This window comes from Desmodus rotundus, chromosome 12, assembly GCF_022682495.2.
Source record: "Desmodus rotundus isolate HL8 chromosome 12, HLdesRot8A.1, whole genome shotgun sequence".
Classification (NCBI taxonomy): Eukaryota; Metazoa; Chordata; class Mammalia; order Chiroptera; family Phyllostomidae; genus Desmodus; species Desmodus rotundus.
Window position 1 is genome coordinate 3,914,056 of NC_071398.1, and position 27,998 is coordinate 3,942,053.

General features: G+C 56.2%; 1 protein-coding gene across 5 annotated transcripts; it reads left to right on the forward strand.

Moving 5' to 3' along the window:
• The first annotated feature begins 1,939 nt into the window (after positions 1 to 1,939).
• Positions 1,940 to 27,825, forward strand: NOD2 (nucleotide binding oligomerization domain containing 2). Of its 5 annotated transcripts, none has more exons than XM_053916038.1 (14): positions 1,940 to 2,164; positions 4,975 to 5,168; positions 5,762 to 5,856; positions 6,201 to 6,667; positions 7,783 to 7,888; positions 10,410 to 12,228; positions 16,084 to 16,167; positions 16,375 to 16,458; positions 18,545 to 18,628; positions 20,382 to 20,465; positions 20,957 to 21,040; positions 23,429 to 23,512; positions 24,525 to 24,608; positions 26,382 to 27,825. In XM_053916038.1, coding segments are annotated over exons 2-14 (3,150 nt in total). In that variant the 5' UTR covers positions 1,940 to 2,164; positions 4,975 to 5,166; the 3' UTR covers positions 26,455 to 27,825. The 5 variants fall into 5 exon arrangements, 4 of the variants coding, with proteins under 4 accessions (XP_053772013.1, XP_053772014.1, XP_024407323.2 ...); XM_053916039.1 differs by having other exon boundaries at positions 5,109 to 5,168; XM_024551555.3 differs by lacking the exon at positions 5,762 to 5,856.
• The last annotated feature ends 173 nt before the right edge of the window (positions 27,826 to 27,998 follow it).

The following is a 27,998-nucleotide window of genomic DNA, read 5'->3' on the forward strand; positions in this document are numbered from 1 at the left end:
GACTGAGTACCATACACTACCGCTCACCACCACTCGGGGTGCCCGAGCTGACAGGCCTGGGACTCCAAAACTGACACACCTTTTAATTTTTTTGTAAATTCAAACCCAAAACGATGAGGCGTCCTTCAGTGAGACAAAGTTCAGTCCTGTCGATGTCATTTCCGCACAGCTGTGTGTACACGAGGCAACCTTGTGAAAACCTCGGCGGTCCTTCTACCGCGGATCCAGCAATTCCACTTCTAGGTATTTATCCAAAGACAAGGAAAACACTAACTCGGAAAGATAGCACGGTCTTTTGGGTAAGAGACTGACACCAAAGACAACAAAGAAGAACATACACAGTATGTTGGGCGCAGATAAGTTCTGTGGAGAAAAACACAAAATACACCAGAGAGTCAGCCATGTAGGCATCAAGGGGAAGAGCATCCCTGGCAGAGAGAAAAGCAGATGCGAAGGCCCCGAGGTGGTGGCAGCTCCGGCGTGTTGCAGGGACAGAGGAGGTCAGTGTGGCTGATGCAGAGTGAATGAAGGGGAGTGTGCAGAGGGGGTTCTGAGAAGGTGCGGGGTGCATATGGCATCCTGAAACCCCTCCTTGTCTTTCACTCTGAAACGGCAGTGACTGGTGGGTCTCAGCAGAGGAGTGACGCATAACTTGACTGTTTTTTTGTTTTTTTTTTTCACAGACTCACGCTGGCTGCTGTTGGAAGCAGGGCTGGCAGCTGGGATTGCTATAGCCCAGGTAAGAGACACCAGTGATTGGGACCCAGGTGGTCACGGTGGCCTAGTACAAAGGGGCTGCATTCTGGACGTGTTTTTAAGGTCAAGCGGGAAAACTTGCCCCCAGGTTGGCTGTGCGTGTGAAAGAAGACGAGTCGGCCAAGTTTCCCAGTCACTCTGCCAGGTGCCCGAGGCAACCGCCTGTCATGGGGCACTTAGGAGGCGGCCAGCTTGGCACTGTGAGAGGGAGGCTGGTGCCGAGCACGCCGGCAGACAGACTGGTACCCCCCCCGGAATGATTCTCCTGGGGTGGCTTCAGCCCATCGAGGGCAGCATTTCCCAGCCCCGACCTGACTTACTGCGTACTACCTACCTGTGCAGGTATTCACCTGGAGGCAGTGTGGGGGGGTGGTTGGGGCCTGAACTTGCCAGGTGCCTGGGGGCAAATCTCAGCTCTGCGGCCACCACTCGGGTAGGTTAATTTTTCGGTGCCTCGATTTCTCCATCTGTCACTTAGGGACCATGTTAGTCTGGCCCGGAGATGGCACTAACTGAGTAGTGTGTGTCAGCACTGTGCAAGTATCAGTTCTTTTTCTTTAAATTGACTTGACTTCAAAAAATCTCCAAATACAGGTGTTTTTAAATGGAACATTTATATTAGCGCCTTGAATGGAAAACTAGGGTCACTTGCTCGGAACAATAAGAAGTCATCAGCAAGAGGTGTTTGAGCCCTGTTGGTACGAAACTGAGAGCCTCAACTCAGAGAGCAGAATCGAAAGAAAAGTGAAAAAAAAGAAGACACCCCTGACGTGTAGCCCATTACACCCCCAGAGCACTGCTCTCGGACCCCACAAAATTAAGGCTTTCCATGGCCGTGGGCTCACTGACCCTTCTCAGAGCCTGCGGTGTTTTCTGCCACTGCATTTCCAGGCTTTTCATTTCACGGGATGTCACCGTGTGTGTATGTGTGTGTGTGTGTGAGGGGGGTGTTGGGAGGGGCATTCTCTGGTTGCCTCCAGTTGAAAGGTGACCCAGAAGCCAGGATCTACATGGCCTGAGTCAGGCAGCCAGGATGGTCCGGCCCTGCAGGCAGCCCAGCCAGTCTCAGTGGAGGTGTGGCAGCGAGGGAGGCAGGCACAGTGGGATGGGACACAGGGGGCGTGGCCTGCCCTACAGGTGGGCGGGACCAAGCGCGGGGGTGGGGCCCCGCGGGGGCAGGGAGAGCGCAGGAGCCTCGGCAACGTGGAGAGGTGGCCCCAACCGCAGGGAGGCCTCGGGGTTGCCGGTGTCCCGAACTGTGTGTTCCAGTGCCCGGCGTTGCCAGGGGACAGCGGGAGCCGAGAGTCGCGCCCCGGGACTCGGACACCTGGCTTTGGAGCCCTCCTGGCCGCCGGGCTTAGGAAGGGCTGCTTGTTTCCCCTGGAGGATCCCGGAGTCTACATCGAAGGTAAATGGAGAGCGGGCACCTCGAGGATGGAGAGCCCCCTGGCGGGCTCTGGCTGTGGAAGATGAGGAGGTTTGGGAACGTTGGTAGAACTTCTGGGCCCTATGAGCCTTTGAGGTGCGGGGAGCCGTGGTGATTTAGGGGGTCGGGGGCTGTGGAGGGAGAGCCAGAGGGTTGGAAAGTCCCGAGGCACCGGCTGGCCTAGGAATGAGGAGGCCAGGCTTCAGGTCGCAGCGGGGACTGCTGTTCTTCTCTCTGGGCCTCAGTTTCCCCATCTTTTCCATGCATGCCTGCCAGTGGGTGGGTTCCGGTGAGAGAGGGCTTGGGCGATCTCTAACCTTCCCTGTGGCCTGGTAACCCTTTGGGGAGTCTCTTGCGCACCCCCCCTTGGTGGGTGCAGAGAACCCTGTTCATCCTCTCGTCTCAGCCAGACAGGCTCACACCAGGATCTGCCCAGGGTCACATCCTCTGTGCCTTTGTCCTTCTCCTTTGTGCCACATGTTGGGGAACCCCCATCTGACCCTACTTGCTTCCCAGAAAACTAACAAGCCCCCCAAGCTGAACCCCTGGCCCTCAGTCTTCCCTCGTTTCTCTCCGTCTCCCTGACCCTTTGGGTTTCTCTCTGTTGTGGTGGTGATTTCCCCATGGGCTGCCACCTGGCCACAGGGTCCTTGGTCTCTGGAGGGGAAACCCCTTGGTGAAGAGAACCAGAGTGACATTCTTATTGCCTCCGCTCTTGCGTCCCGGTCACTCTGCCCCTATGTTTGTGGGTTACTCAGGTCCCTGTTGCCAGTCTGTGCACTGGGATGTGAGGCCAGCGGGGGCCCCTTGCAGCCCACGCCCCTTCCAGCTGCTGCAGGGCCCCTGTGCTGCATTGGCTCAGTAGTGGCCAACTCCTTGCTAATGAGATGCTGTTCAGAAGTTGGGCTCCCCAGGGCCCCCTCCCTCTTTAACCTGCAGAGACTGAGTGGCTGAGCTCTCATGCCTGAAGCAAATCTGCTACTCAGGCAGGGCCCCCAAGACCCAGGCTGGCTGCGGTCTCAGGGAGGAAGGAGCTGTACAGGCCTGGGCCTGGGTTTGGGGATCAGGGAGGGTCTGCATGGGTCACCTGTTCCCCTTGGCCCTGTTTCAGCAAGGCAGGGCCCCTTTCTCTGATGGCAGGGCCTCGCCTTTCTTAAGGGAAGACTATGATGACTCCAAGGTTGTAGTAACAAGTGGAGAAAAGGCAATGGTGACAGACAGGTGCATTTAGTCTGAAGAGGGGAAGCCCGAGCAGGTGACAGACGGGCAAGAGGCAGGGTTTTAGGGACCTTAATTTTCTTATTAAATAGGTGATGAGCAGACATGTGTTTTCTTTCTCTCCCAATTTAAAGTGGAGCAGGAGAAACTCAAGTTAGACATCAGAAGGAACTTTCCTGAGCTGCTTAGTGAGAACAGCAACAAAGCCAGGTCCTCCCTCTTGGATGTTTAAGATGGAATGGGACAAGGCTGGCTTGGAGACAGGGTGCTGGCCGAGTTGGTCCTTGGGGATTCTCCCTGCTCTGAGGTTTCTGGAACAGGGCCCGGGCAGAGATGGGACTTTCCAGCTGCTGGTAGGAGAACAGAGTGTCAATTGTTATGGCGTTGCCCTGCCTCTCCCTCCCGGTGTCCACAGAGCCCTGACATTACTACTTGGATCTGTGTGGCTCAACCATCCGTCGGGCCCCCCGACTCTCTGTGTTCAGGAAGGGCCCTGCTTACTTGTCTCTGGTGGGAAAGCACGCCTGGGGGCGTGTCTCAGGTCCCCGTGGAGGTCATGGCAGATGCACAAGGCTCTCCGCCAGAGTGCCCGGAATTACCTAGTTCCAGACCACGGGTTGGCCAACTCTGGCTTCTGGCCCACTCTTTTGGGGTTTCCCCTGGCAGAGCTAGGCTTGCCAGTCCTGAGTCACCTGGCCTAGCCTTTCCTGCTCAAGGTGTGCCCGAGATAACTTGGCCATACCCACTCACTCAGCCTGATGAGATGTGATGAGGGAGAGGGTGGTCCAGACCATCTGGATTTGGAGGCAAGAGCAGCTCTCCGCCCTGGGAGGGAGCAACGGGCCTCGGCCTGTGTTAACTTTTAAACTTCATTCATTCCTGGCTGCCCACGTGCCCTGAAGGTACTGGCTCAGAGGGCGAGCACTGACCCCATTTCTGGGCTGTGTCCTGAAGCGGGCTGGGTGGTTCTTTTTCGCAGGGGTGCTGGGAGCACTGGCATTTGCTCCGCTGAGAACCACTGCAGGGTCTGGCCCAGCGCTCTTCCTACCTTCTCGTGTTCTCTTCTCTCCCCTCCCCACCTCTACCCTCTTGACACCTCTCCTTGGCCGTGGGCACAAGTGGGCAGCCTGCTTGGCCCGGGAGAATGGTTTTAGGTCCTGCTTCACTTACCCTCTATGTCGGGGATACCCTCCTTCCCAAGCTGCCAGACACACAGGCAACCTGGCTGCTTCAGTTTCCTCATCTGGCCAGCCCAAGGCTTCTAGTTGGAGGTTTCTCCTTTCCCTTACCTGGGCTGGGGTGTGACGGCCGGCACAGGATGTTAGAGCCCCTCCCCTCCCTCGGTGGCTTTAGGCTCAGGAGCATTCCCACGGTGGCCCTCGAGGGCCCCACCCTGTGCCAAGCTTTGGGGTGCCATGATGAGTAAGACCTGGGGCCAGAAGGGAGCAAGACCTATAAACAGCCAATAGGAAAGTTTCCAAGTCACCAAACTCCTGGGAATGTCCCTGCCTTTTATAAAACAGCAGCAGGCGTTCCTCCTCTTTTTCCATGCCTTTTACTTTCATTTTCACCAGCCCGCATCCCCAGGACCTGTGACAGCCGCAGAGCAGGCTCTGCTGGGAGATTCTCTCTGCGGGAGATTCTCTCTGCTGCTTGGGGACCCTCCCAGGGCTTGAATCTTCAAGAGACTTCTCCCCTCAATTCTCAGAACCCGGAGGCTGAGGGCTGAGTGCAGCACAAGCTGAACTGTGGACAGAGACGACAGCATGTAAGGTTTGGTGGGGAGGGAGGGGCGGGCCTGGGGCAGGTGGGAAGGGGACAGTGATGACTGGGGTCAGTGCCCCCTTGAGCTTTGGAGTTTGTGCAGTTACTTCGCTTGAGTGACAGCAATGTTCTGGGTCTGCCTTTTTAAATTTAATTTTAGAGAGAGGGGAAGGGAGGGGGAGTTGCCTGCCCCCTATTGGGGACCTGGCCCACAACCCAGGCCTGTGCCCTGACTGGGAATCGAACCTGCAACCCTTTGGTTCTCAGGCTGGTGCTCAATCCACTGAGCCACAGCCAGGGCTGGGTATGCTTCTTGGGGTAGCAGAGGGTTACCTACCCAGGCATGGGCTCGGGCCCCTGTGGGGAACCCAGGTATAAGGGGTCAAAGGCAAGCTTCTGGAGTTGTGCTGCTTGGGTTCAAACCCACCTCATCTGGCTGTGAGCGCTTGTGCAGGTCACCTGGCCTCTCTGTGCCTTAATTTTTTCATCTGTAAAATGGGGCTGGTCATAGCATCTTCAGATCTACTTCAGAGCGGATGGGAAGGGTAAATGAATTCAGACTGGAAACTGCTTAGAAAGGTACCTGTTACCTTGCAGGTGCTTAATGAATATGAGCCACCACTGCAGCCAGAGCTGCCTCAGCCGGAACCCAGCCGGTATGCCGGAGCCCTGGCACACTGCCTCAGAGAGAGGTCAGTTCCTGGCCTCCCGGCAGACCTGGCTCTTAATATTGGCTCAGACTTCTTTCAAACTCCCTGAGCCGGGGATGAAGCCTGGATACGGGAGCCAGGGGTCTTGATTTAATCCCTGCCTGCTTCAAACTCTCTGTGGGACCTTAGTCAGTTTCTTGCCCCCTCTGGGCCTCAGTTTGCACATCGGTGCCATGGGGAACTCGGATCTGGGAACGTCTGAGGGCTGAACCGTGGCTGGCTTGGACTCAGGGTGGAGCAGACTGGCCCCTTCCCCCAACCACCCCCAACCTCCCTCCGCCTACTGGCTTTCCGAGAAGTCATGCTGCCCTCACTCTCTTCCCCAGGCGGTGAAATGTGCACACAGGAGGCTTTCCAGGCACAGAGAAGCCAGCTGGTGGAGCTGCTGGTGTCGGGGTCCCTGGAGGGCTTTGAGAGCGTCCTGGACTGGCTCCTGTCCTGGGAAGTCCTGTCTTGGGAGGACTATGAGGGCCTTAGCCTCCCGGGCCAGCCCCTCTCCCACCTGGCCCGGCGCCTCCTGGACACGGTCTGGAATAAAGGTGCTTGGGGCTGTGAGCAGCTCATCGCGGCTGTGCAGGAGGCGCGGGCGGACAGGCAGTCCCCAAAGCTGCGTGGCCACTGGGACCCCCACTCACCCCACCCAGCCCGGGACTTGCGGTGTCGGCGGCCAGCCATTGTCAGGAGACTCTATGGCCACGTGGAGGGCGTGCTGGAGCTGGCGCAGAAGCGCGGTTTCATCAGCCCGTATGAATGTGATGAAATCAGGTTGCCCATCTTCACATCCTCCCAGCGGGTAAGGCATTTCCGTCCTGGGTGATCAGGATTCACAGGAAAAGGTGCTTCTGAGTCACCAGGACGCATTCGTTGTTGTGAGGTCAGCCCCAGGCTGAGACCTGGACCGTGGATTTCCCCTAAGAAGGTGGCCCGGCCGGTAAAAGTTGTTGCATTTTGGAATCACTCCGCTTCTGATGAGACAGAGTGCTGCGTAGTAGCCACAGGCTCGCAGCTCGGAGTCAGAATGAGGCCATCCTCACCATGGAAACGCTCCAGCCCTGGCCTTTCCCGTCTCAGGTTCCTCATTTGTGAAAGCGCCAGTAGGTTCTTGGGAGAAGAAATCAGTGAGTCGCTTTGTGTAACACCCGAAACAGTGTCTAGCGCGTAGTGGGCCACGAGCATCATCATTGGCCGCTAGCAACTCTGTTACCGTGATGTTGCCTGCGGTGCCCTTCTGTTGCTGTCTGTGTGCCATGAACGGCTCAACAGATCATAAAAATTCGTTAAATTGAAGCTGCATTAAATAATTCACATAAGCACAGTATATACCCATGCAGTTGAAATGCCCACACAGGAGTCCTGATGCGAACCTGGTGTTAGGTCATGGAGAGTCGGAGCAGGGATGTAGCTTAGCCTCGGAAAGTGCCATTCCGCAAGAACGCAAACGTGTCTAACAGGGAGTTTGGGGCCTCTTTGTTCTATTTTCCCCTGAGCAGTGACTCTCAGGCCTCCTGTGACACAGACGGAACCATCATTAACTTCCCACTGTATATATCAGGGAGTCGAGGCCCAGAAAATGCTCTGAGTCAGCTCGCAGAGAGGGCCAGTGCTGGACCCAGGGCCTGACTCATTCATTCATCGTTAATTAAGTCACTCATTTATGCAGCCAGAATGTATTTAGATGCCTACTAAGAGCCAGGCTCTGCCTGAAAGCCTATTGTGCTCAGAGTGCCTTGCACATAGTAGGTCCTCATTGAGTACTTGCTGATGAAATACCTGCATTATTATTGAATGAATGAATTGGACTTCTCTAAACTCCTGTTGTTTCTTGCTTGTTTTTCTGGCCTCTAGAAACCTCCCCACACCTGTCCCTCAGCCCTTCTGGAGAAATAACGATTTTCGCTTTCCCCACAGGCAAGAAGGCTCCTCGATCTGGCCATGGTGAAGGCCAATGGGCTAGCTGCCTTCCTTCTACAGCATGCTCTGGAGTTGCCGGTCCCACTGACCCTGCCTTTTGAAGGTACATATATGTGTATGTTCTTCTTCGTCCATCAGGAAAGGAAGGAAGGGGCTGTGCAGGGTCCTGGCTCGGAGCAAAAACTCCAGGCTGAGGCACAGCAGCTAGACTCCCACCTCCTGGCTGAGCGAGTCTCTCCCAGACCCGGCTTCCTTGATTTAAGGTTAACACCACCACGGTCTCACTGGGCTGTTGGGAGGATGAACAGGATCCATGGGTGATATTGAGGTTAGCTTTTATTATTTCCAGAATGGTCTCTGGAGCTACTGTGTATCGAAGGCTGACTGCAGGTGTTGCTTACTCGCCAAACTCTCATTACCTGTGCTAAAAAGATGTGGACGCACTTTGAGATAGGGATGGTCTCTCTTTTATTTTTAGATTTTTTTTTCAGTTACAGTTGACAGATAGCATTATCTGAGTTTCAGGTGTGTGGCATAGTGATTAGGCATTTAGACGCCTCACGAAGGGCTGGAATCTCTCCATCTCTGTGATGTAGCTACTCACTATCGGAAACTCAAGAACCAAATGGATTTCGATAATGTGATAGCCCTCATTGCACAGGGCCCGCTGCCCCACTCAGGTGTCCTGCCAGGTGCTTCGTTTACAGTCTCTGTCCCCTGAGACGTAGGTATTGCTTTCTCTGCCTTACAGACGTGAGACCTGGGGCAGGAGGCCCAGTGAGGAGGTAGGGAAGGATGGGGCTGGTTGAAGACAGTCTCCACCCTTGCTTTCTCTTTTCCTGGGAAAAGACATCATCAGCGGTGATGACGAGAGAAGACGTAAGCCAGGTGCTTTCTGAGTCTTGTTCCCCTGTCACCGTAGGAAAAGCCCATCGGCACTGAGGGCCCCTGTCTCTGCGTGGTGCTGGCGGATGGCTCTGTCGCCCCAGGGGTCTGTCACTCTCTGGGCAGCGAGAGTGCCTGTGGGAGGGGTGGCCGGAAGCCTGTGCTTGGCCGCTGGACGTGCACACTCTCACCCGAGAACAGTGTGGTCATCAGTGCACCGCAGGGGATGCACAGGGCACAGAGTCACTGCCCGCTTCGCCCTCGGTTAACGTGTGCCGCTGATGTCCGCTAGCACCGCCAGCCGCTCACGTGTTGTCACCCGGTGCCGCGGTGCACGGTTCCCCAAGGTGATGATACTGAAAGGGACAAGCGGCATTGTTTATTTTTAAAATGAGAGATAATACTTTTTCCTGGAGCATTTGGCTATCGTTGGTGATGGCTGGAAAAGCCGCACTGAAAATCGGAGTGATCGGGACAAATGTACATTGTGGTCTCCATTCGTTGCTCCTGGGGCCTCCGTGAGGCACTCAGAGCAACGGGGGCCAGTTCCAGGAACGGAGGAGGAAATGCAGGTTTCTCCCTTACGTGACGCAGTCTGGCTTCTGTGTGCTAAGAGCGCTCCGGGGAGATTGCTTGTTAGCCTTTGGGTTGAGAACATGTGGGCCAGAGTGTGGCAGGGGGCAGTGAGGCCGTGATGGGGTGACCCACGCTCTGAGCTTCCCCCAGGCGGGGCTCCAGGCTGCCACTTCCCCATTTCCTGAAAGGGGAACTGTCCCCTGATGAGGCAGAGGCCTGCTTGCGTACGGGGATGGTAAAGGAAAAGCTGCAGCCCCTGGGCACGCCCTGCATGGGACTCTAACTGCAGAGGGCGGGTGGAGAGGATGGGGAAGTGGACCTTGATCAGGAAATCTTGTCCAGTGCTGACCCGGGCACCCCAGTGACCCCAAGGGCTAGGCCCACCCAGATAATCCAGGATCATCTCCCCATTCAAGATCTGTAATCACATCGGTCTAGTCCCTTTTGCAAGTAAGGTAACATAATCACAGATTCCGAGGACTAGGATGTGGACCTCTTTCGGGGGTTGTCCATGGTTGTACCTAAAACACACCCACTAATAATAATGACACTAAACATCATTTTTCTTCTAAACTCTACTTCACCTCGTTTCCTCCGGAAACAATCCTTCCAGATGTGGATCGGTCCCATTTTACAGATAAGCTGACCGAGGCCAGAAAAGTGCTTGCCCAAGCTGATGGTGGACTCAGGTTTGTCTGACTTCAGACACTGGGCTCCTCGGTCCTTGTACCTTCTGCTTCTCTTTAGGAAGATTCAGCTGAGGCCGTGTAGTGAAGGGATTTCTCGAAAGCTGCTCAGTCGTAGGATGGCGGGTCTCCTGGCCCAGCCCTGGGCCCCTTCCCCTCAGCAGCTCGTCCCGCCTTCCTTATGACTATAGCACTAACTGATGTCTTTTGAGAGCTGATTTTGTGTCAGAAGCTGAATAAAGCCCTTGATGTGAATTACATTAATCGATCCAGGTGAAAACCTTCTAGGGTAGGGGCCACCCTCCATCTCGTTTCTCAGGGGAGGAAGCGAAGGGGGAGGGAGGTGATGTGACGTCCTCCAAGTCCAGAGCTCGCCAGTGGAGAGCCCATGGGCTGTTCTCTCGCACCTGTGACGGCACGCTGCAGCCCCCTCCTGGCTCAGGCCCCACCTCATTGGCTTCTTCCTCTGTCTTCCAGATGCCGCCGCCTGTAAGAAGTACATCTCCAAGCTGAGGACCACGGTGTCTGCTCAGTCTCGCTTCCTGAGCACCTACGATGGGGCGGAGAATCTTTGCCTGGAGGAAATATACACGGAGAATGTTCTGGAGATCCGGAAGGAGGTGGGCGTGGCCAGACCCCCGCAGCAGAGCCCTGCCACCCTGGGCCTGGAGGGGCTCTTCGGTGCCAGTGGCCACCTCAACGAGGACGCGGACACCGTGTTGGTGGTGGGCGAGGCCGGCAGTGGCAAGAGCACACTCCTGCAGCAGCTGCACTTGCTCTGGGCTGCGGGGCGGGACTTCCAGGAGTTTCTCTTCGTCTTCCCCTTCAGCTGCCGGCAGCTGCAGTGCGTGGCAAAACCCCTGTCCGTGCAGACGCTGCTCTTTGAACACTGCTGTTGGCCCGACCTTGGCCAACAAGACGTCTTCCAGTTCCTCCTCGACCACCCCCACCGCGTCCTCTTAACTTTCGATGGCTTTGACGAGTTCAGGTTCAGGTTCACGGATCGCGAGCGGCACTGCTCTCCGACTGATCCCACATCTGTCCAGAATCTGCTCTTCAACCTTCTGCAGGGCAACCTGTTAAAGAACGCCCGCAAGGTGCTGACCAGCCGGCCAGACGCGGTGTCCGCGTTCCTCCGGAAGTACGTGCGCATGGAGCTCCACCTCAAGGGCTTCTCCGAAGACGGCATTGAACTGTACCTGAGGAAGCGCCAGCGGGAGCCCGGCGTGGCCGACCGCCTCATCCGCCTGCTCAAAGAAACTTCGACCCTCCACGGTTTGTGCCACCTTCCCGTCTTCGCGTGGATGGTGTCCAAATGCCACCAGGAACTATTACTGCAGGGCGGGGGCCCCCCGAAGACCACCACGGACATGTACCTGCTGTTCCTGCAGCATTTCCTGCTACATGCTTCCCCACCAGACTCGGCCCGCCACACCCTGGGACCCGGTCTGCTCAGAGGCAGGCTCCCCACCCTCCTGCACCTCGGCCGCCTGGCTCTCTGGGGCCTGGGCATGAGCTGTTATGTGTTCTCGGCCCAGCAGCTCCAGGCAGCACAGGTCAACGAGGAGGACATTTCTCTCGGCTTCCTGGTGCACGCCCAGGGGGTTGTGCCGGGGAGCACGCCCCTCCTGGAGTTCTTACACATCACTTTCCAGTGCTTCTTTGCCTCGTTGTACCTGGCGCTCAGTGTCGACGTGACGCCTTCCTCGCTCAGACACCTCTTCAGTTGTGGTGGGACAGGGAGCTCACCGCTGGCCAGGCTGCTGCCCACGCTGTGCGTGCAGGGCCCGCGGCCCAGGGAGGGCAGCGTGGAGGCTTTGCTGCAGGAGACTGAGCCCCACAACCTCCAGATCACGGCGGCCTTCCTGGCGGGGCTGCTGTCCCAGGAGCACCGGGGCCTGCTGGCCGAGTGCCAGGCGTCTGAGAAGGCGCTGCTGCGGCGCCAGGCCTGCGCCCGCTGGTGTCTGGCCCGCAGCCTGCAGAAGCACTTCCACTCCATCCCGCCAGCCCTGCCGGGGGAGGCCAAGAGCATGCACGCCATGCCTGGGTTCGTCTGGCTCATCCGGAGCCTGTACGAGCTGCGGGAGGAGCGGCTGGCGCGGGAGGCCGTGCATGGGCTCCGCGTTGAGCACCTCAAGCTGACGTTCTGCGGCGTGGGCCCCGCCGAGTGTGCCGCCCTGGCCTTCGTGCTGCGGCACCTGCGGCGGCCCGTGGCCTTGCAGCTGGACCACAACTCCGTGGGCGATGTGGGGGTGGAGCAGCTGCTGCCTTGCCTCCACGTCTGCAAGGCCCTTTAGTGAGTGTCGCTGGGCAGGGCGGGTGGGCACGGTGGGGACGCCACTGTCCAGGGGCGGGAGTGGGAACACCTGCTGGGATCCAGGAGTTCGGGCCCAGCCCCAGACTGCCTGCCATGTCTTCTGTGCAGCCCTGGCCGGGTCCCTTCCCCTGCCTGGGCCTTGGTTTGTTTTATTACTGTATTTTTTATATTTTTGCAGGTGTACAGCGTAGTGGTTAGGCAATTATGTAATTTACAAAAGGTCCCCCTGATAATTCGAGTGCCCACCTGGGCCTTAGTCAAAACATAGGGTAATGATAGCCATAGTTCCTAGGACAGCCCGTGTGACAGGCACCGCGCCACGCACTTCCCAGAATGACCTCTCTTATTTCCACAGCCGCCCTGGGCCATGGCAGGGACAGTCTTTTCCCCTAGGAAAAGTTATCCTAGGTCTGAGGCTCAGAGGTGTGACGTAATTTGTCCAGGGTCCCGTAGGAAATGGCAGAGCTGTGAGTCACACGTCCTGTCTCTCCGGTTACACGTTCCTGCTCCCCACAAGCACCCCATCTGTGGACGGGCGTCAGAGGCTCCCCGCCAACTTTGAAGTCACATGCAAAGTTTCATGTCCTCTGGGACTGCGTTAGGAATCACTCCAAATCCGCGGTGACTTGTACCCCATCAGAAATGTTAAAACCGCAACAAGATGGGAATTCTGGGACCCTAGAGAGGGAAAGAGGCTGTGGAGTTTCACCTGAGCTTTCATTCCTTATGTAGTGCCTGGTTCAGATGAGGAATTGGTGTTACCCACACTACCGTCAGCCCCCTCTGAAGGTGTGAGTTCCCCAAAGGGGGAGGTGCCCAGCACCCCTGGGCCTTCGTCCTTGCCTTGGGCCAGGCCAGCTTGGAGGCTGTGCCCAGGTCTGGCGGCCAGCACCCGGCTCCCCAACTTCCCTTTCAGCCTCGAAAGGGGATGTCCTGACCCCTATTTATAACCTCTGAGAAAGCGGAAGTTGTCACTTAGAGTTAAAACCGACTCACAGCCTCCCAGGCATTTGACACTAAGCAAGGGACACATGTCTCCTGGGGCCTATGAAGGTGGCCTACTTTCTCTAGGCCAAAGCAGCCAGACTCTGTTCTTCATGGAGCAAACACAGAGAAAGCTTCATCCCTTTCATGGGGACCGTGGCCCTAAGTATATAAATGAGATGTAATTAAACAACATGTATCATATACAGTTAATATGTAGATTACATATAATGAAGATATATTATATGTATGAATGTATCAGATGACACATTTACACTGGATGACTTGAGGAGAGTTTAGTAAAGGGAGTGTTTTCAAAGGCTTGGGCAGGTGTTCGGAAGAGCCGGCCCCTGGGGCTAGTAACAGTGGGATAGGGGGTGGGGATGGCCTCCCCAGGCCTGAGGGGCAGAGGATGATGATTATCACCTGGGAGGAAGGTATGGAGAGGGCTTCCTGACAGCCGCTGAGGTGGCAGCAACCTGGAAGGGTGGGACCTGGGGAATGTACCCTGGACTCACTCTCCACCCCTGCCTTAACCCCACAGGGAGCCAGAGCAGGGAACCCATGGGTGGCATCCCGGGAATCAGCCCCCCAGGCCCCAGAGCTGGGCTGAGAAGGGGAGGGACCTGGCCGGGGACAGGGCAGTGGCCAGTGCTGTCCTCCGATTTCCCTGGGGAAGGAGGACTTTTCACTCAGGGATTTCCAGGCCAGTCTGTGGGAGCCGCTACCTGGTAGAAAATGCCTGTGCATGTTTCTGGATTATGGACCCATGGTTCTCAAGGGGATCCTTGAGCCCCAAGAGATCAGGACCCACGGGCCTGGGTGGCCCTCACAGAGCCATCCCTGAAATGAATGGACTCCTTCTGCTTGGTGAGGAAAGCCCATGTGGTCCCAGTCCCAACCCCCGTCCCCTGTCCCCGAGCTCAGAAGGGCCCAGGGCCAAGGGGAGGCTGGGCGCCTGCTCTAGTTCCCCAGGAGCTGAGGCTCATCTGGACCTACTCCTGCGGCTCAGGCACTCGGGGCAGAGGGACTGTGGCAATGCTTTCTGTCCTCGGGCCCGTCCCCAGGGCTTCCTGTCCTCCAGGTCTGGGGTGGGGGCCCAGGAATCTAGATTTGAAACAAACAGCCCTAGAGATGCTGATACAAGTGATTTGGAGGCCACGCTGTGGACGCCGCTGACCAGTGGGAACCAGCTCAGTGTTCTGTTAGCGCTGACTGTCTTTGACCAAGTACTGAAATTGCTGACACTCTGGGGGAGGGGGGACACCACAAGATTGCTATGTGGGCATGTCCTATGTGAAAGAGAGAGGGAGGGAGAGAGGGGGGGGGGCCCCCTCATCTCCCACAGTGCCACGGGCCTCTTTCCCACCTAGAGCATCTCCATGCCAGCCGAAACCCGCAGTCTCCAGGAAGCCTGAACCAAAGTGCCCTTATCTGGGTTTCTTTAGACCCTGGCTCTGACTGTGGGGTGATGGCTTTCGAAGTTTCTGACTGGGACCCAGAGTGCGAAAGAGAGGCGAAACACAAACTTCTCGAAATGACTTTCCTTCATCACCTTGGACTTGCTCTGCTCTCCCCTTCTGTTCAATTCTTTTTCCCACTTCAACATCGCCGCTCATGACCTTCAGAGTTGATTTCATGACCCACCAACGGGTCTTAATCTGCAGTGTGACTATCGTCGTTCTTAAGCCCCGAGAAGAGAGAGGCCGCACAAGGTCCTAGTCAAGGGTGGGCTCTGGGGCCAGACCCCCTCGTCCGAACCCTTCCGGTGCTGTGTGACCTGGTAAAGTCACTTCGCTTGTCTGTGTCTCCGTTTCCTTCTCTCTACCTACTTCATGGGCTTGCGCGGATTAAGTACTGTTACTCTTAGGGAATGCTTCGGGCAGCGCTGGCGTGTCCATCGCTCCATTTGTGCAGCGATCCTGATTACAGCTAGTTTTTACCGTGTGCCAGGTGCCGACGGGGCTATAGGGGCACTGTCTCTTTAAATCCGCACCGGGGCTTGCCTACCGTTCAGCAAACAGCTGGTGAGTGGCTGCTCAGGATCAGAACCCCCACCGTGGGGTTCCAGAGCCTGAGCTGTGACCCTGTCGGTCAGGGCCTCCCAAGTTTTCCTGACGATGGAGAACCCCACCCACAGGCATTACAATACACTGTGCCCTGGGCCCCACCCTGCACTTGCCGCATGGTCAGCTCCCGGAGCCGGGGTGGAAGCCTGTATTTTAGGGAGGCTTTAGGATCTTGTGATCAGGTGAGCTTTGGAAACACTGACCCAAGAGGCATGTCCGGGGGCCGCCAGGCGAGGTCTGACCTGCAGGAGTGATGTCACGGGGGGTGAAGGGCTGGATAGCAGAGCCTCGCTGACCACGGCCTTTGTGCTGGTTTTCCCAAGTATTGGCCCCTCTTGTCCAACTGGTCTACCCTCTGTTCGTCCAGCTGCCCATCCCTGGGGTAGGAAGCCTGTCTAGTTCCTCTGCTCCTTGGCCACGTCTCAGCTCCTTCCCACCTTGGAACCTTCTGTGAGGTTGCGCTGACGGCCACTTCCCTCCCACGGAGCTGGAAAGGGCTCCTCAGGTTAGGTCTGTGACTTCCGAAGGAGTCCAGTGTTCTTGAGCAGGGGCTCTGGGTCCCCAGTTCCTGAGCCACCCCCCACGTCGTGCACCACGTCAGCACCCTGGCCAGGGATGGGGGAGTCCCTGTGTTGCTGGGTTGCCCCATCTTTGTGGTGTTTCCCAGAAGTGCAGATGTCTGCACTTTGGGGATGAGTGAAAGTCTCTCTTGAGGTTTTGGTCATTTTTTGTCCCCTCACATGAGCTCTGTTTTCAAGTTTATTTATCTGGTGTTTTTTAGCCTGCGAGATAATAACATCTCCGACCGTGGCATTTGCAAGCTCCTCGAACACGCCCTTCACTGCGAGGCGCTGCAGAAGTTAGCGTAAGTTGGGCTGGGCGGGGACGTTGGGCCCGTGTGCCCCGCCTCATTCCAGCCACGTCCCTGGAGCAGCCAGCAATGGGCTGGGCAGGTGTATGCCTGGCAACAGGGTACAAGGAGCCTCTTGTCCTGAGGGAACGGGCTGCCCTGGGTTTGGGTGGGCGCTGTCCCTTGTGCCTGTCTCCACATCTCTCTCTCCAAACTTTCCAGTTTATTCAACAACAAGCTGACCGATGGCTGTGCACAGTCTGTGGCCAGGCTCCTCGAGTGCCGGCAGAACTTCTTGGCGTTGAGGTGAGCCTTGGCTTCCCTGTTGCCTGGATGCTGTCTCCCCTGCCATAACTCCACCAGGATGGTCTGGGCTCGCCCGTACTGGGTGCCAGGTTTCCTGGCTGAATACAGGTGCAGGGTCCCCTCTGGAGTGGGGGGGTTTTGCTGATGCTGTGACCTCCCCAGCAAACCCTGGACCGGCTGTGCTGAGGGCTTTCTGCCCTTTGACCTTTAACACCCAGGCCCTTTTCCTTCCGTGTCTGAGAGTATCAGGAGCTCTCTGGGTTTCCAAATTTCCTGCTGCGTGCTGAGCTCAGGCGTGGAGGTCGGATGCTGCTGTCACTTGCCACCGCAGGTGTGGCTGCCAGTTGCCAAAAAGATCTCAGAAGGTCCTTTTTGGTGCTCGGTGGGTGAAGGGTTTGCACCCAGCCTGGGAAATGTGCATGTCGGCTGCTCCCCCGCCCCCCCCCCCCCCCCCCCCCCCCCCCCGGCCTCCACTGGGCTCCCTCCTATCTGATTGGTCCCTGGCTCGGCCCGTCTTCTCTTTCTCTCTGGGATATTCTGACCTCATGGACTGCCAGGCAGTGAAAGAAGACAAAGTGAAGACCTGCTTCCATCAGTTCTTTCTACCCGCCGGGGCTGGGTTCACGGATGGGAGCTGCCATTTGTAAATTGTTGACTATGCCGCTCAGTCTCGGGGCTGCTGAGGCCAATGCTGGGGGCGGGGGGGCCCTTCTGTGCAAAGGACTCTCTTCTGCTGCCAACCTCCCCCACCCCCTAATTCCCACACGGGAGAGTGGCTGTGGCCAGACCTGGGATGGCCCAGCTGCAGGGAGGGCTGTGGGGTGGCCACACTCAGAGGGGGGACCCTGGGCCTCTGGCTAATAGAGCATTATCGTTGAGAGCCTGGGACTTGAACCCAGAACCCCTGCGATTTGCCTCTTCATTGGCTGTGCTGCCTTGGGTCAGCCCCCTGTGTGCCTCTGTTTCTCCTTCCGTAAAGCAGAGAGAGTGGTGACAGCAACCTCCCAGGTGGCTGTGATGAGCCTTATCCACAGTGAGTTAGTATCCATGTATGCGTACAGTAAGGGCCTCATGCAGTGAGTGAGCAGAAGGTCGTGGGGCGTCACATAAGTTCTCAGCGTGCTAATCTGCGTCAGTGCACTCTTCCAAGGAAGGATGAGACGTGCCACTGATTGATGGGAAACTGCCTAGGAGGGGAAGTGGGGGTGGGAGCTGGGGAGGCTGCAATGCAGGTCTGAGTGGAGGGAGAGAGAGAGGGAGGGAGCGGGGAGGGATGGACATGTCCTGTGCTTTAGGGCAGTTCTCAGAGTGTGGAAGGCAGCTCAGGGTGCTCTGGGCGGCAGGGGCCCTCCTGTCTCCCAGTCGCTGGCTGGCAGCAGGTGTGGGAGGCAGGCCTCAGTGCAGAGCGGATGCTGGGTTTTTCAGCATGGAGTGGGGCCTTCAGTCATACAACCTGAGAGGCTGCCGCCTTCTCGGAGGGGATAATAACACCTGCCCTATAGGGTCCTCGTGAGTCGGAGTCGTTTCGGGTGAAAGTTCTTTGAGAAACCGAAAGTGTGCTGTTGTTCCAGGAAGCCTGGGTTTGTGGGTGAGAGCTCTGGGGGCCTCTCTGAAGTGTCTGGATTTTGGTGAAACCCGTTCCACCAACCCCTGCCTAAGGCTCAGCAGGACCCCCTCCTCGCTCCCAATCCTGGGCCTGCCGGGAAACAGGTAGATTCAACCTGTAGCATGGTGCAGCCGGGAAGGCTGCAGGGGGCTGAGACAGGAAGAAAAGGTGTGACAGTGAGTCACCCTGGCTCCCCTAGGGAACCACCTTCCGGGAACTCTGCCTCCTGTGGCTCCTGCATACCTGTAACCCTGCTTTGCCAAACAGCCTCCCGGCCCCTCCTTCCCCTGAGCTGGGGGGAAACAAGTCCTGGGAGCTATTGCATAAGCTCCCCCAGCACGGGCTGGCTCCTGCGTCTGCACACAGTCCCCGAAGCGGTGTCCCCAGGTTTCTCTGTCCAGGCTGCACTTTCCCCAGCAGACCGGGGCCTTTGGCCCCCATGACCCACTCTCTCTGAGCCTCCTCTGTCTTCCCTTCCAGGCTGGGGAACAACCACATCACCTCCGTGGGAGCCCAGGTGCTGGCCAGGGGGCTCAGGGCCAACACCTCCCTGCAGTTTCTGGGGTAGGTTGGGTTCCAGGGCCGGGGCTATGTGGCGGGTTTTGGGGCAGGTGAAACTCTTGAGTCAGAAGGCCTCAGGAGCAGCCAAAGCCCCTGTGGGGAGGGCAAGGCAGGGAGGCAGTGGGCGGCCCTGGGGCTGCGAGGTACTTGCTTTCCACTGGATAAACAGGAAGTTCGGGATGTCAGGGCTGGGGGAGGGCAGCGCCCACGAGGTGGCAGGAAGCCCTTGGGTCCTCCTGGGTGCTGGGGCTGTGCTTCTCACCTGTGTGTGCATTAGAACCACTGGGGTGCTTCTGCAGGTCACCATCGCCTGGGCCCCACCCTGGACTAATATGTGAACAATCTGGGGGTGGGGCCCAGGGGTCCCAGAGGAGGTGCAGCCCAATGAGGACTTAGGACAGAGAAGGCCAGGGGGAAGGCTGGAGCCAGGACCAGAGGGGAGGTGTGGCAGGGGGTGGGGGTGGGCGGGACAGTCAGACACAGGCTTGGAGGGCAGTTCCATGGACCCCGGGGACCCAGAGTGAAGCTTCCTATTTACTGGGCAGAGCGACTGCCGCTCTCTCGTCCTGTCTTGCCCTGGTGGGTCCATTCGACAAGAACCGGGGGTTTGAGAACCCCAGACTGTAGGAAGACAGCATAACCTCAGGGCCCATGTCCCCCCACTCCCCCCTCCGCCGCCACATACACACTGGGTGCAGCTGGACCCAGGAGAGTGACTGTGGCTGGGGACACCAGCCCCTCTTCCAAGCTGCTCTAGTAACTCAGGGTCTAGAACAAGGGGGTGGCCACAGCCCCACTGAGCTCTTGCCTTTTTGAGGTCACATCTGGGGTGTTTATCTTTCAACACATATTCATGAAGTTCCCCTGTGTGGGCCAGGCACTGTGCTAACCCCCCAACACCATCCTGTGGCTCAAGTGGTTCTGTAACTTGCATTTTTTTCTCAACAGTAGAGTGTAGGCGTCTTTCCATCTCGTGTGACCTCACTGTTTAAAGAGCAGCTGCTTAATGCTCCGCTGGCTGGACGTCGTAGTCTGTTTCACCGGGCGTATGCTGGTGCACACTCAGGTTGTGCCTGGGACTTTTGCTATTGCAGCGTCCCCTCCCGGGGGCGCCAGGCGCTGTTGGCACAGAGGCAGAGCTCAAGAAATATTTACCTAATGAACAGCATGTGGTGAACACCTTAGCTCAGCGATCTTTGCTCACCTGTGCACGCATGTGGCCAGGCTCCCTCCCCAGGTGTCAAAGAGCTGAGTCACAAGGGATGCAGTGGCCTGCACCTTTGAAAAGGGGTGTTTCCGAACTGCAGTTGGTCTGATGGCCTGGAAGGGTGAAGGGGTTGGACACCATGCGGAAACCAGGGATGTTCAGGAGCAAGAGATAATGATACAGATGTTCTGGGGAGTCTTGGGGGCTAGTTATGGACTTGTGGGTATAGCTACCAGGAAGCAGATGAGACCTCAATGTCAAGAAAAGTGTCACAGCCATGGGAATTGCCTTTGGGGGTGAGCTGCCCATCCCTGGGGGTATGCGCTGGGTATTCGGACTGTTCTGTAAGTCTGAATTCAAGCTGCTGAGTAATCTGAGTGAAGGCGGGCCCACTTGGCTGGAACCTTGGAGCCCCAGTGGGACCTTTCTGGGATTGGTGGGGGAGCCTGCCCCTCTGGCTGGGGCCATGGAGAGGAAGGTACTGCTACAGCAGGCCCAGAACACACAGCAGGTTCTCACTGACATTGTTGACTCTGTTGGCCTTTTCAGGTTCTGGGGCAACAAGGTGGGTGACAAGGGGGCGCAGGCCTTGGCAGAAGCCTTGGGCGACCACCAGAGCTTGAGGTGGCTCAGGTAAGCTTCGGTGTCTGTCCCGTACTTGTCACGGGGGAGCCAGCCTGAGGAGGGAGGAGCCTGGGCCCGTTTGGAAGGTGTTTGGACCTCGTGTTCACCCCTGTGCTAGGCAGGGGGATGAGAAAGAAAGACCATTGGATCTGGAGTCAGGCCACTTGAGTCTTTCTGGGTGACTCTGGAGATGTCCCTTCCCCTCTCGAGGGTCTTGATTCCGTAGCTGTAAGTGGAAAATCTTGGGCTGGATCGAGTACATTGTATCTCTGGGACCAACCCGAATGTATCCACAGTGCCGCCCAGTACTCCGTGTAGGGAAGGGGCCTAAGGCTGCTTCTGGGCTTGATGGGAAAGGGCATGGTGACCAGTGATTGGTGCCTGAGAGGGAGCGGGAGAGGAAGGGGGGCTGTGTGGGCCGCGCACTCTGCCCTTCATGGCTGAGCTCATCTCTGAGGTCCCTCCCGGCTCTGACACGCTTGTTCCTTGGTCGCATCCAGCCTGGTGGGGAATGACATCGGCAGCGCGGGTGCAAAGGCCTTAGCGTTGATGTTGGAAAAGAACGTGGCCCTGGAAGAGCTCTGGTGAGTTTGGGGGAGTCCCTGCCCTGGGTGGGGGCGGTGAGGGCAGTCCTCCTTCCTTCCCCAGCCTCTTCCGGGGGAGCAGCTGTGTGGATGGGACGAAGGTGTGTGATTGAGTGATTTCCAGTGTCCTGCCTGGGTGAAGCTTACAGAGCCTGGCCTAGAGGTGCTCGCTCTTTCTATTGTATGTATGGGTGTGTGGGTTTGGGCTCTGCCTCCATGTGGCCTCTTGGTGGAGCGCACAGGCGGGCTGAGCTTCTAGGCCGGCTGTGCTCATAGGCAAGTTCAGTAGCAACGTCTGAATCTCAGGTTTCCCCCAACCCGAAACGCTTGTGTAAGAGTGACACGCGGTAATGCTTGTGAGGACCCTAATGTGCGTACATGCTTCGACATGTTCCACGGGAACAGGGACGGCTTTGCTCCCGTGGCAGCTGCTCCCTACCGCTGCTGCAGGTCACTGTGACCGTCACTACTAACAAAATTTGAACCTTTCAGAGTGAGCGGGCGTGCCTGAGGACACTGGGCGTTAGAGTCAGGGGTGCAGTGGAAGGTGCAGTGGAGTTTGGGGGGAGTTCAGAGGTGAACTGAGAGCCATACTCACACCTCTGACCTGAAACTGATTCCAGGTTTTCCACCCGTCAGATGCCGCCTGTCTGGTCTTCTTATGACCTGATGCGGGCAGTTCCACACTGTGTCAGGGAGATAAAAGGCTGACTTATTCAGGAAGCAGAAGGGCACGGAAGGAACCTCTGTGAGCATGATCACTGTGGCAGTGGGTGGGGCTCACTGGCTCTGCCCATGTTCCGTTGACTATGCCCTGATTGGGTCTGACTCCTTGGAATTTCTTGTGGGAGGAGGGCCTTGCTGTGAGAGCGTCCACCAAGACTGCTATGGGCTGCAAGGGAGGGAAGACCTCCACCTACAGGACAGAGCTTGGCTTTCCACAGACACGTGTAGATAGCCCAGGGCCGGGAGTGCGGCCCCATGAGGCCAGCAGGGGTTGGGACTCTCTGTGATCCGTCACATCCTCAGTCTGTGGCTACATCCTCATGGTTGGTGGCCTCGTGATCGCACAAAGGCTGCAGCGTCTACAGCACTCCTGTGTGTCCCAGGATTCAGCCTGCATAGCCCAGGAAGGCAGAGGCACAGGTTGGCCTGGCTGATCCCCTCTGAAGAGCGTCCCCAGGGGCCCCCTCTGTCAACGTCCCCTTAGTGTTCCTACGTGGCCATGTGCATGTGTCTTGGCCAGTCCTGGCTGCAGGAGAGGGGGAAATGTCGTTTTCGTTGTTGTTGTTGTTCTCTTGAGTGTTTACCAAGCCCATGCTGCCCCATACAAAATTAGGCTTCTGTTGATAAGAGAGAAAGGGGAGAGGGATAGAGTCCTTGGGCCATGAGAGAACTTGGGGTGAGTTCTCTCCCCAAGGTGGCCCTGGAACAGAGACCGTCACACCCTGTCTGATCTGTCCCCACTTTATTTGTAAATGTTGACTCTCGGATGTTGGACTTTCTAATGGGGGTCATGGCTCACCCGATGCGGACTCCAGCCAGTGGTGTCCGCAGTGTTGTGGATGTGACAACAAATTCACACGGACTACAGAAGTCCTGTGGAGAAAAGGGACAGCGTGGCCACTCTCTGAGTGAGAGAGCACTCTGACCCTTACCTCAAGGAAGGTCCTCACTCATTATGCTCAGGCAGTAATAATCAAATAGACAACATTCAAAGACCTCAGGGCTTATTCTGAGTCAGGGTCAGTTAGCTAAAGGGCCATAAAACTTTGGGAAACAAACTCATTTCATGCTTGAACCCTTATCAGAAAATTGAGGGCATTCTTAGCAAAGCCGGTTTCACAGGGTTTTATGCATTCTTTCTTAGGCCTGGTCGCCCTGGAGAACTGCCTGTTCCTGCCGGGGACTGCACCTCCCTTCAGCACTGTTTCAGGCTTAGGTTGAGCAGGGGAAGTAAGGCAGCCAAGAGATTAGGAGACTTCTTGTAGACAGAATGAGGGCTAGGCTATGTCAAAGCCTAGGGATGAGGGTCCATCACCCCCTTTTTCTATAGCCCCCCAGGTCCTTCCGTAAGGGCCCCTTTGTGACCATGCCTGTCTTAGGTCGTGCCTCCCTTGAGGAATCTTACCCATCATTGGCTAACCAGTCATCTGCCTGGGGCCAAGCAGGGTGAAGTAAAGGGGGACAGAGGCAGTGCCCCTGCCAGGAAGATAAGCTTTGTCTCCTTAGTGGTTTATGGTCCCAAGGTCTCTCACTCAGCCTTAGCCATGGGGGTTTACAGCTTCTGCAACCAGGCAGGGCGGTTCCCAACACTCACCTTCATGCACCTGATCTCCCATCATAAATGTTGCTGTATCGACAGAGTCTCCCCCTTCTTCTTCACAGCCTGGAGGAGAACCATCTCCAAGATGAAGGTGTGTGCTCTCTCGCCGAAGGACTTACGAGAAATTCAAGTTTGAAAGTCCTCAAGTAAGGAGCCGGGATGGCAGTGACTGGCGTGGGGTGGGGTGACTCTAAACTGGAGACCTGGGCAGGTGCCCAGCCTGGCTAACTTCCACAAGGAGGCCTGGCTGACCACTGCTTGTATTGTTGGGGGTCCCCAAAATGCAGGCAGGGACTCTAAGGCGAGGTAGTCCCAGCAAACCCCGGTGAGAGAGCCAGGAGGTGGAGAGGGGAAGGGAAGGTGAAGGATAATGGCGAGTCACCAAGCCTGTTACCGCTGAGGCTACTGGGGCTCGGTCCCGCTGGCATGGGGCTGCACAGATATTTATCCACCCACTGCCTGTCCTTCTTAGGCTGGAGTGGGACATTAATTGTCCGGCACTTCCAGCTTGCCTTGAACGTGGCTGAGCATGCTTCCAGGGTCAGGAGCAAAGCCTCAGGCCTTGAGGAGAGGGTGTTTTTCCCAGCCAGCAGCCTTCAGAGCTGGAGGTGACAGCTAAGGGAAAGCATGGGCTGTGGGCCCCTCCCGGAGCCTTCTGATGGGCGCCTCCAGTGGTTGCTCTCGTGCGGTGCAGGCAGGCACGCTTGCTGTATTCTGGAGCGCGTGGTTTAGATTACACCGTTCTGTTTGATTCTTATACTCTGTGAAGTGGGTGCTCTTTTAGGTCCCTTTGAGAGACGAGGAAATTGGGACTAATTTGCTTGAGATCAGAAAGGAAGTGGTGTAAGCAGGATTTGGACCCAGGAAGTCTGACACTAAAAGGCATATACTTAACCACCACGCTATCGCACCTTTTGAGGGGAGTAGCCATGTAATTAGATAAACGACTCCACTGGATGGAAGAGAGAGGAGTGCGTCTCACTTGAGGCCTTGAGCCTTGGTGGATGAGCTCATGAGGAATCTCGGCAGGAGAGGGGCAGGTTGAGGGGGCCGGTGGGCTTCAGCAGGCCGGCCAATTCCCAAAGCCTCCTTTAATTGGACAGGTCCAAGAGGACACCTGGGCACCCTTGAAGCTCACCATTGCGTCTTCCTCTCCAGGCTCTCCAACAACTGCGTCACCTACCGCGGGGCACAAGCCCTCCTGCAGGCCCTTGAAAGGAACAGCACCATCCTGGAAGTCTGGTAAGGCCCTGGGAAGACCTCTCCACCTCTCTGAGCCTCGGTTTTCCAATCTGTAAAATGGGCGAGGGGAGAGAGGAGCTGGAGTTTCTAAGGTCCCTTTTGGCTCTGACAGTCGGCGACATTCTGCATGTGATGGGTGTAGCTTTTTGCTGGGAAAGATGTCTTTGTGCCTCTGATCAGGGACCAATCCTTTTCTTTTTAAATCATGAGTATTTATTCGAAACGGCTCTGTTCTAGCCAGTCGTGTGGTGGAGGAGTAACAGAGGAAAGAACGGAGTGCCTGCCCTCCTGGGTATTACATCTGCCTTCACAGGTCAAGGCCACTGTGTCAGACCGTGTGCAGCTCTGGGTGGACGTTACCTAGGGTGGGCACTGTTGGGCAGGGCATCCAAGTCTTTATACTTAAAAGCCGTATTCTTTCATGTATTCGAAAAAACTAGTGAGTCACAACGTCAAAGATTTGTCTTCCTTTCCATGGATGTAATTGTCGCTCACGTAATAAGCAGAAAGGTTCCTTCCGCCTGGTTAACACAGTACACGTGAAGGACAATGTATACATTTCCGACTCTGAGCTAGAAACCATGCAGATGCTCCCTGACTTACAATAAACCCATCGTAAGTTGAAAAGATCATTCTGTCAGACATGCATTGAATACACCTAACCTACCAAACATCGCAGATTAGCCCAGCCCACCTTACACGTGCTCAGGAAACTTACGGTAGCCTGCAGTTGGGCAAAATCTTCTCCCTGCTTCTCTGCATCGCGAGAGAGCATCATACCACAACCGCTAGCCTGGGAAAAAGATCCAAATTCAAAGTGTGGTTTCTACCGAATGCATTTTGCTTTTGTACCACCGTGAAATCAAAAAATACGGTGAACCATTGTAAGTAGGAGACCATCTGTATTTTAAGACTAGGAGTTTCCCCCATAAAAAATCTATACTTTAGAGTTTTCTTAAAAAAAAAAAAAAGCTAGCACTCTGGACCCCCATTGCAACTGCTGGTAATAAAGCAGAACAGAGGAGGGACCGACCCCACTCTGCCAGACAAAATGGCCTGGGCTGACTGCACACCCACGAAGCCTGCTGGCCGGGACCAGGCCCCTGGGGCGGCTGCATGTCACCTGCCTCATCCTGGGGAGCTTGTGGCCCCGCTTTCAATAGGCAGACTCATGCCTCCCTCCAAACGCCCGTCAAGGCAGCAGCAAGTGTAGCTAGCAAATGATGCAGTTAAAAATAAAGACTTCCCCAACCTGCGCCCTGCTGGAGAGAGCGCCTCCTGTGCGATTGTGTAATCCCGGCGCCCAGGGCGGTCCTCAGTCCCAGGCACAGTGTGGGTTATTTTTTTTTTTAAATCATTGCCCAGCCCTAAGGAATGTCACAGTCTGTGCCCGGGGGGAGCAGGCCAGCACCAGGTGGGTATTTTAAGGGTTCTGATGTTGTTTGCTTCCTGTGGGTGACGCTGGGGGCAGGGGGCACCTGGTCATGCTCATTGCATTCTGGGCCGATTCTGCTGTTGCTGTAAAAAGAATGGCCAGCTGGTTGGGTCCAGTGTGGATGCTGAGCACCGGCACCGAGCCTGTTTCATTGCGCACAGTGATTCATGAGCTGCGCTGGGGACAGGCAAAACCAGCAGGCTTCCCTCCCAGGGCAGCTGCCGCTGGGCCCGAGTGGCAGGCCATCCTGGCCCGGCTTTAAAAAGCTCAGCCTCCGTTGGAAAGCAGTGCTGTGGTTTTGTCTTCACTCCACCCTCTCTTCGCTTTATCCCCTTCAGGCTCCGAGGAAACACTTTCTCTCCTGAGGAAATCGAGCAGCTCAGCCACAGGGACACCAGACTCCTGCTGTGACGTCTCCAGGCCGGCGTGCATCTCAGGTTATGTGTGAGGCCTGGGTTTGGACCCTGGAAGCTGATTACATCTGGCAGCAGCCCGTTCAGACGGAGCCCTGTCCTGCCCAGGGTCCACTCAGGTGGTCACCTTTGTCCTGGCAGAGAAGGACCATCAGTGTCCTTCAGTGTGGACGTTTCCAAAGCCTACTCTGGCCATCAAGCTCTCCCCCTGTTGCAGCCAATGGACTGTAGAAGAGGAGCAGCCACCCTGTGTCATGGGGCCAGCCCCCTGCTGATGGGACCTGTCAGTGGGCCCACGAAGGGTACTGAGTGCCTGTTGGCGTGGGGACCTGGATCCACGTGACAGGCCCCTTTCCATGCCTCTCACGGTGAGGGTGGGTGTCCAGGAAGCAACTCGCTGCCATGTTTCATCTCATGCGTCAGCCACCCAGCTGCACCCCACATCTGGTTCCAGCACTCATCCCAGACCCGGCACATGGCATCTCCTCTGTGATTGCAGATTGCGAATGAATAGCAGTGTTCTTGGCTTTGACATGCTTCCCCCTCCCCACCCCACGATGGTAGGGGTTGCCATGTACCCTGCTCTCCTTTCTGGTCCTTAGGACATTATTGGGAGGCGACACATGGCAGCCATTTAGTCCTCAAGATAGTCTAGATTTGCAAGAAGAAGATGGCCACGCGACAGCTGGTAACCCACGTGGACTGTTATTTCCAGTTAAGTCAATCACGCTTCAGGTAAGCCTTCGGAATCAACTCTCCACGCAAACACAGCTTTGAAAACGGAGTCTGCGCCAGGAGTTTGCACGGCCCCACGAGCTCTCCGGGTGACGCCATGAACTGAACTCTGAGAGCAGACTTCCAAAGTATATTCCCAAGAGACAGAGCCGGTTTATTGGTGCCAGAGTGCTTTAGCATATAAAGTTGTGGATCCAAAGGTTACAGGTCAAGGCCCTTGGCCTGTAAAAAATCAAAGTCCCTTCCTTCGAAAGCAAATGCGTGTCTGGATTTTTCAGAATGATGCCTGTGCAGCCTTGGTAAACTGACCAGCGCCGTGCAAGTGTTACTGTTTTAAACATTGTTATTTGTGAAAACTGGTTAATATTTATCAACCATGCTGCTCTGTTCTCCCAAGTTTATATTTTTATTTAAAAAATGACCAGGAATTTTCTGCTGTAAGTCGTCACAGAGGAGAAAACTATGGAGTCCCCCCAGCTTTCTTCATTGTGACTGAATGTTTTTTTTGATGTTCCTGCAACTTGTCAAATATTAAAGTGCACTTTCTACCTGAAGGGGGAAAAATGATGTTTTCGGCCAGATAATGTGTTACTTAAGGTAAAGCAATGATTAGAAATAGCCTTGCCATCAAAACAGATTTAGCTTCTGCCCGGGCGACCTAACCCAGTGTGATATTCTGAGCTGTGCAGGACTCGCCGCTGCCGCAAGGCTTCTGCCCTCGCCCCCCCCCCCACTGCCCCCCCCCCCGCTGCCCCCACGCCAAGTGGCCCCAGGTGTATTTTAACAGAAGGATGGAGAAAGCTTGGG

Bases quoted from the DNA above. Each gene is read 5' to 3' on its own strand.
- NOD2 (XM_053916038.1), top strand. The intron at 21,041-23,428 runs GTGAGTTTGGGG...TCTTCTTCACAG, and splicing joins GTGGCCCTGGAAGAGCTCTG to CCTGGAGGAGAACCATCTCC. The intron at 23,513-24,524 runs GTAAGGAGCCGG...CTTCCTCTCCAG, and splicing joins TCAAGTTTGAAAGTCCTCAA to GCTCTCCAACAACTGCGTCA.